The sequence below is a fragment of the Anopheles gambiae genome, chromosome 3 (assembly GCF_943734735.2).
Source record: "Anopheles gambiae chromosome 3, idAnoGambNW_F1_1, whole genome shotgun sequence".
Classification (NCBI taxonomy): domain Eukaryota; kingdom Metazoa; phylum Arthropoda; class Insecta; order Diptera; family Culicidae; genus Anopheles; species Anopheles gambiae.
In genome coordinates this window covers 6,091,360-6,099,276 of record NC_064602.1, presented here as the reverse complement: position 1 = coordinate 6,099,276, position 7,917 = coordinate 6,091,360, and the positions used below count along the sequence as shown (strand labels likewise).

At 45.3% G+C, this 7,917-nt stretch overlaps 2 protein-coding genes across 2 annotated transcripts; both read left to right on the top strand.

Moving 5' to 3' along the window:
* On the top strand, positions 1 to 1,819 carry LOC3291659 (uncharacterized). Its single transcript, XM_555326.2, has 3 exons — positions 1 to 99; positions 194 to 1,456; positions 1,533 to 1,819. The coding sequence occupies exons 1-3, from the start codon at positions 55 to 57 to the stop codon at positions 1,728 to 1,730; spliced, it is 1,506 nt and encodes a 501-aa protein (XP_555326.2). The 5' UTR covers positions 1 to 54; the 3' UTR covers positions 1,731 to 1,819.
* Positions 1,820 to 4,583: 2,764 nt separating this feature from the next.
* On the top strand, positions 4,584 to 6,387 carry LOC133393869 (uncharacterized). The gene is made up of 3 exons (XM_061660761.1): positions 4,584 to 4,693; positions 4,786 to 6,048; positions 6,106 to 6,387. Exons 1-3 carry the CDS (start codon positions 4,649 to 4,651, stop codon positions 6,301 to 6,303), a joined length of 1,506 nt encoding a protein of 501 aa, XP_061516745.1. The 5' UTR covers positions 4,584 to 4,648; the 3' UTR covers positions 6,304 to 6,387.
* The last annotated feature ends 1,530 nt before the right edge of the window (positions 6,388 to 7,917 follow it).

The window sequence follows — 7,917 nt, the reverse complement described above, 5'->3', positions numbered from 1 at the left end:
TAAATGGACCACGCCATGATCGAAATCGATCAAACGTAGCAGCAAATCTGCAACATGAGGGCGTTCTGCTTTGCTTTGACGATTCTCTGCGCCGTCCAGGTAGGCTACCACTGGCAGACCACTGGGTCCGCGGTGATATACACGCACACACAGCCACTCACACGTATCTTCCTTCCAACGCGTCTCTTTTCAGAGCATTCTGGCGTACCCGCGGCCAGACTTTGCCATCAATGGTGTAGTGTCGGGCTCGGCTACGGTGAAAACATCTGCGGTCGGACTCAGCGCGGACATCGCAGACGCTGGTAAAGGAACCGTGAATCTCACCTCCGGTTACACAGTGCTGTCGAACCTCAGCACCTCTCTGCAATTCATTGGTGATGAGATCGTCCGAGTCGCTGCCCCCCTGGCCTCGCAGCTGACCAATCTGTCCACTGATAATTCTAATACGATCGAGACAACGTACGCTGCTATTAATACCTCAATTATTCAATTCGACGCATTGATTAGTGGAGGATTGAACGACACGATCACCAATATCAACACCACAGCGGGTACGGGCTACATTGTGAAGCAGTTTGCCGATGCGTTCAAGAACACGAAACTGACGCTGTCCGAGCTGATTAAGGCAGTCGATCAACTTAAATCGGATGTGGGTAAGGCCAGGAAAGCAGCTGGCACAACCAACCCCATCCCGTCTGCCATCATTCGGGCGAACATTCCGGCCAAAACCGTCAACAACGTGATCACAGCGATCCGCAACTTGCGTGCCCGCGTTCCGCTCATCACGTACGTCATTGACAGCTCGCTGGATAATCTGCATTTGGTGGATCTGTTCATTATCGCGTTGCAGAAGGAAGTTGTGGATGGTGCCGCTAGATATCCACTGTCGTACCAAGCATTCCAAACGAACCTTGGCGTGGAATCAGCCAGCGTCAATACGCAGTTCATCACCGGTTACGGTTCAAATGTCTCCGCGATCATTTCCGGCATCAGCACTGATCTGCAAAATAATACAGCGTACACCTCGGGTCTGCAAACGAACATCAATAGCTTGGCTACCGCCTACGGGTCGATCGACACAGAAGCTGGCAAGATTGCCACTGCATTTAACAATTACTCAACGAACGTACCGAACCTGATCGGCAACCTCTCGAACGAGCTCGCCACCAGCCTGTGCAATCCGCTTAAAATGGTTTCCAAGGTGCAGATTGCCAACGCTGGCTATTCGGACTTCTGCTTCAGCAAGTACTCGCCGCGTGTGTTCTCGCAAGTACAACTCACCATCGACGCGTTCGACGTGTGCTTCGAGAAGGAGTTGGCCCGCCTGATGAACCTTTCGCCGGTGGTCCAGCGCATTGCCACCCAGATTTCCTACAACACTGCCGATCTTCTCAGCAACCTGAATGTGTGCCTCGCAATCGTTGACCCGACTGCCGAGGGTGCATGCTTCACGACGGTAAGTTGCAGAAGCTGTTCTATCACAATGCGCCTGTAATCCACTCAACTCAACTGACACAACTCACTCGTTTCAGATCGCTCCGTACTATGGAGTGCTGGCCACGAAAGTCACAGCCCATACAGCGACGGCCATCAATCTGGTGAATGCTGAAACCAAGGCCAGCTACAACCGTCTCGGTGCCTGTCTCTACTCATCGCTCTCGGTGACGACCGCGAGTGCGACAGACATTTCTAACGAGGCTGCGACCTGTCTGGATGTCGGACCTCAATGATAGCATTTCTTCTCTAAACACTACACTCTAAACATACAATACGATGGTTCAATCAGTGCAAATATAGTTGAAAGGTAACGTGCGCCCAACCAATTGCCTCGACGCGTTTCGATACGGATGACAGTTGACTTGTAACAGATTCTAGGGTAGAATGGTCATGTCGTTGTCTTTTCAGACAGGGACTTAACTTTAGTCTGGTTTTGTGGCTTGATCTTTCTACCGATTGCCTTGCTTCGGTGTGTACTGTATGACGTGTATGATGCTATTGCCTGTCAGTACTATTACCTGCCAAAACCAAGACACGGCGAATACTTGTAATTTGCGAAAGCAAAAAAAAAAACAAACTGTTCCGAGAACCGAAATACAGGTGTGAAAGTACCGCATGATTTACACAGCCTGCAAAACACCAAGCGAACACTGCGTCAGCGTTGGAGTGGGTCACATTGTCCTTTGCACGTTGCTGTTGGCAGGTTGTGATAGGCAAGTTGTTCCTACCTTGCACGTCTCTCTTTTACCTCAATCTTGTATGTTCTGCAAAGCTATTGAACTTGTCGTTGGAATATGAATACGTACCGACTGTGTGAATTTGTACCGAATCGGGATTGATTGGTTTGATTGATTTCGATCCAAACTAACACAAATCGCAATGGGTCTGCTTCCAAGGCTCAAGACATCAATCTCCTATGCATATGGCCGATGTTTCTTTCTGTCAAAGCTATTGAGGTTTGACTATTGATGTGCACTATAGAGGTGCCATCCTGACCTCCATGTTGTGCCATGCCAGACGCATGAAGCGTGGCTCGCCTAATGCCAGAAACTGACGTTTAGAACAAATTGACTAACTAAACGTTTAGAACAAATTGAAAGAAAGCCATGGGACAATTTTAACAGTTAAATTAAACATTGCTTATGGTCGTTGCTACCACTTTTCCACGTTAACTATTAGCCGTTTGTTTGTAAACACTTTTTCATGAAACTGTCAAAGCGAGCTGAAAATGGCAACCTAGCAACGGGCTTTGCATCGAGCTTTTAACCTCCTTAACAGATTCTGTCCAAAATCAAACAATTTGACAACTCGGTATGCCTTCGCGCTTAGATTGGTGTTGCTGATCTTCTTCATATAGAGATTGGCAATAACGTTTGACGCGGTCATGCCGCCCCTGTACAGGCTTTAAAGGCCGCAGTGCAACGGGGAAAAAAACGACGGCTTAAATACAAAGCGCAAAGTAACGCTCATTTTTTTCGGTCGACCCATATCGGTGCATCCGTAGGCGAGCGAAATCCTAACGAAGTTGCTGTTAGTATGTTTCTGCAATGTAAACCAACAATTTAACACAAATTTATCCTAAGTTTTACACGGTCTTACGGAGCTTTTTTCTGGTCTGTGTGGCAGCGGCCTGAGAGACTACTTTTCGAATACCACGCAGCTGGATAGTCACAGCCCTGCTACGAGGGGGAGCGCGGTCCATATGAAGTTTGAACCCAGGCCTGGCATGTTTGTATGTGTTGACGACTGTATTACGGGACCTGGCCTCAAGTTTATATGCTGCAGTTACTGATATTTTTCTTTTGGCTTCAACGACCGTTGTCGGTCAAGGCCTGCCTGTACCCACTAGTACACTGGGCTTGGTTTTCAGTGTCTTATTGATCCTCCCAAGGCAGGATCCTGCTATCAGTGTGCTTGCAAAATTCCACAACTCGGTTGCAACACTCCATTGTATGATTGCAAACCTCCACAGAATGCTTGTACGTATCCACTACCCGGTTGAAACATTCTCTTAACCGGTTGAACTATTCCATTATATGACTCGAAACCCTGTATTGTGCGTTAAAAGCACTGCAGAGCATTCGGAACTGAATATATTCACAGAAAAATTACTCTCCTATGTTCGACCCAGTTGTAGGAAACACTTGTCAAATGATGTTTGTTGTGGTTCCATGTTGGTTAAGAGGCATATATCTACATATATGATAAATGCAAATGGAAATTGTACACCGTTTTATCACAGAATAGAAAATAGAAAAATACACTGAAAAACTTATTCGGCCTCAGCACAATTTTTCGATCGAAAAAATTCGATAGATCCGGCTGTCATTTTGGTGTCATTTGACACTCATTTCGCCGCCAAGGTGTTCATTTTACTGGTCTTTTTGAAAACTGGTATACCATGACACTCACGAGCAAAATGAACTATGCTACAAAAATTCGATCGTTCCGCATTGCATGGGGCAAAATCCGCGACGCATTGAGCTGCGGAAATTATCGAATATCAAAAAAATGCCGTAAATCAAGGTTGATGTTTTTGAAAAACGTTATGTTAAAGCAAGTTGGTAAATGTTTTGGTTCTTTTTCAATGTTTTGGGTGATAAAAAAATATTTATTAATTATTTTAAAAAATTGTTTACCTGGGGGGCCAACTTCATGTAGGGGTATAAAAGAAATAGTTATACTGTCAGTTTTACGTGAGCGCCTATCGAATTTTTTCGATCGAAAAATGGTGCTGAGGCCGATTGTAATGTGTTTTTCTTCAGCTAAGATTTACTCTAGTTGGAGAGGACCATTTTTTCTGTAAACCAACACTGTGCGCTGCAGCTACACAACATTTGAACCACTTGAACCACTTTACGATGCTTTTTGGGTAGAATACGCTTTTTATCACCCGTGTTTTCACGATGGTTTCCTACAAAGAAGAGAGAGAAAAATCGCAGATTCTGTTCCAAACACGGCGTTATGTTTGATCAGGTGATGGCTCACGGGAATGCCAATACGGAGAGTTTTATGACGGCATAAACATTGCTCCCAAAACACCACCCATGGCAAAAACGCATGGCGCTAACATTTGGTCTGTATTTGCCGACGACTATAAATAGAGAATGCCATCATCGAAATCGATCAAAAGTAGCAGCAAATCTGCAACATGAGGACGTTCTGCTTTGCTTTGACGATTCTCTGCGCCTTCCAGGTAAGATACAGCGACCTTTCGTTAGTGGTAATATACACACACACATGCCAAAACACTCACACGCATCATCCTTCCAACGCGTCTCTTTTCAGAGCATTCTGGCGTACCCGCGGCCAGACTTTGCCATCAATGGGACAGTGGCAACCTCGGTTACGGTGAGAACAGCTGCGAACGAGCTTGGTGCGAAGATCATTAACGCTGGTAATGGTACCGTGGAGCTCACCTCCGGATACACAGAGCTAACGACTCTCAGAACGGCTCTACAATTCATCGGTGATGAGATCGTCCGAGTCGCTGGCCCCCTGGCCTCGCAGCTGACCAATCTGTCCACTGATAATGTTGGTCCGATCGACACAGTGTACGGTGCTATTAATACCACTATTCTCCAATTCGAAGCATTGATTAGTGGAGGATTAAACGGCACGATCGCCAATATCACCACAGCCACGGGTAATTACACCTACATTGCGAAGCAGTTTCACGATACGTTCAACAATACGAAAACCACGCTGGGCGAGCTGAGGATGGCACTCGAGCAGCTTAGATTGAATGTGACTAAGGCAAAGAGCATGGCCGGTACAGCCAATCCCATACCGCCTGCCATCATTCTAACGTACGTTCCGGCCACAACCGTTAACGCAGTGATCGCACAGATCCGCATCTTGCGTGATCGCGTTTCGACCATGACGTTCGTCATCGACAGCTCGCTTGAAAATCTTAAGTTTGCGGACCGATTCATATTCTCGTTGAAGGATGAAATTGTGCGTAATGCCGATAGATATCCACTGTCATACCAAGCGTTCCAAATCAACCTCGGAGTGGAACAAAGCAAAGTTTATTCAATACTAGCAACCGGTCCCGGGTGCACCATCAATTTCAACATTAGCATTCAAAACGAGCTAGAAGCTAACCAACAGTACACGGACAATCTGGCACCGAAGCTCAATAACCTGTATGTTGCCTACGAGGCGATTGCTACTGAAGCTGATAAAACGAACACATCATTCGCTGCGTACTCTGGGAAGGTGCCGACGCTGATCGGCAACCGTACCACCGAGCTCGCCTTAAGCCTCTGCCCCTCGCTTCGAACGGTATTGCAGGTGCAGATTGCCAACGCTGGCTATTCGGACTTTTGCTTCAGCAAGTACTCGTCGATTGTGTTGTCGCAAGCTGCACTCACCATCGACGCGTTCGACGTGTGCTTCGAGAAGGAGTTGCTTCGCCTGATGAACCTCTCAACGATTATCGAGCGCATGCTCATGCAACTTTCGTTCAACACAGCCGATCTTCTCAGTAATCTGCAGGTGTGCCTTAGGATCGCCGACCCGACTGCCGAGGGTGCATGCTACACAAAGGTAAGTTTCACAATGCGCCTGAAATCCACTCAACCCAACTGACACAATTCGTTTCAGATCGCTCCGTACTATGCAGTGCTGGCCACGAAAGTCACAGCTCATACAGCGACGGCCATCAATCTGGTGAATGCTGAAACCAAGGCCAGCTACAACCGTCTCGGTGCCTGTCTCTACTCATCGCTGTCAGTGACGGCTGTGAGTGCGGAAGAGATTTCTGCGGAGGCTTCGAAGTGTCTGGATGTCGGACCTCAATGATAGCATTTCTTCTCTAAACACTACACTCTAAACATACAATACGAAGGTTCAATCATTGGAAATATAGTGCAATGATGACGTAAGTAAACAAAAACAAATAAATCACACTGGTGCAGTAGCCGTGCGTTTAGACATTTCGTGACAATTTTACGCCGAAAAGACGAGAAAAAGAAGCCATAATCAACAGTATTGAAACATTTTACGCATACAGGAAATAAGTCTCAGTGTGAATGCTTGAATTCACGAGCTTCAATGTCAAGCATTTAGCTAATTTTTGGTCTTCTAATTTGAGAAGGTTCCGCAAAAAAAGATCCTCTTTTTGAGTGCTTCCAACCCTGTAGCTAAACCTGTAAGATATTTTACCTGTGAAAAATATTTCACCCTGTGTACGGTTAGAGAATTTGCGTAGTTGTATCGCGTACGCAGCTTGGAGAATTACATTTCCTTTCATTTCATTTCATTTGGTAAATTTGTCTGCCTATTGGCTAGACAAAGTTGTTTATAATCTAACTTAAACTATGATTACATTACATAATCGGCCAGAGCATGGAATCCGATCGCCGCGACACTCAATCTCAACTCATTTGCACTCATTTCACAGCCGCTTTGGGTTAAAAATTGGCTCACGTCCCCAAAGCCGCTTTCAAGAAGAGTTGAAAGAGAGATAGTCAGCTAGAACTAGCGAGTGATCGGAGTCACTAGATCTGAATGACTCTGATGAAATGTAGAAATAGATTGAAAAAGTTTTAGGATTCAGTAATGTTACGGATACTAATGCTATTAACGGATCACTCATGCCGATTCGTCTGGGCACGGATAGTAGAGGCCGATATCGCAACAAAACGGGAAGGAACATAAAAGTTGATAGAGGAAAGGAGAGGAGGGATTTCGACTTCGACGAGAAGAACTATTCGGTTTATGAAGACATTACAAGATTGAAGAGACATAAAATGTATCGAATATGACGGAACCGTCAAAATGTTCATCTTAAAGAAACAATTAATCTTGGAGAGACTACAACTTCTAGAGTTTTCACTGTACAGGCGTGCCCCGAGTTACGACCCTCTCGTGTTACGATGATTCGCCGATACGACGAATTTGATTTTGACAGTTAAAAGTTGTCATTGACAAGAAATTGATGTATTTTTTTTTTTGAATTTCTAGGCTGACCGTTATACACTCATTTCCGTAAACTACCCGATCTTGAATATCTATATTGTGTACGGCTTTTGGAATATAATTATTACATTATCGAGCATTATTTTAAATAAAATACACGATATCATAGATTTCAACTCTTCAACTTCGGTTATAAACTTTATATTCATAGATATTCGATATACGGCTTTTTCGACTTACGCCTTGCTTTGGGGCAGTTTTTCGGTCCCAAATACAGTCGTATCTCGGGGGACACCTGTATATGTATATATGTATGCAACTGTAAGCCTGTACGGTGGGCGATCAATAGTCGATGAATTCGATTGTAATCGAATGCGGCTTCACATTTTACTGCCCGACGCTATTTGACGGTATGTTTAGGTTCACGGTAACCTTTGGACTTTGTCCCGTTGCATTTTACTCCAGGCACAGGAGCATTTAGCTTAAACCAAATAC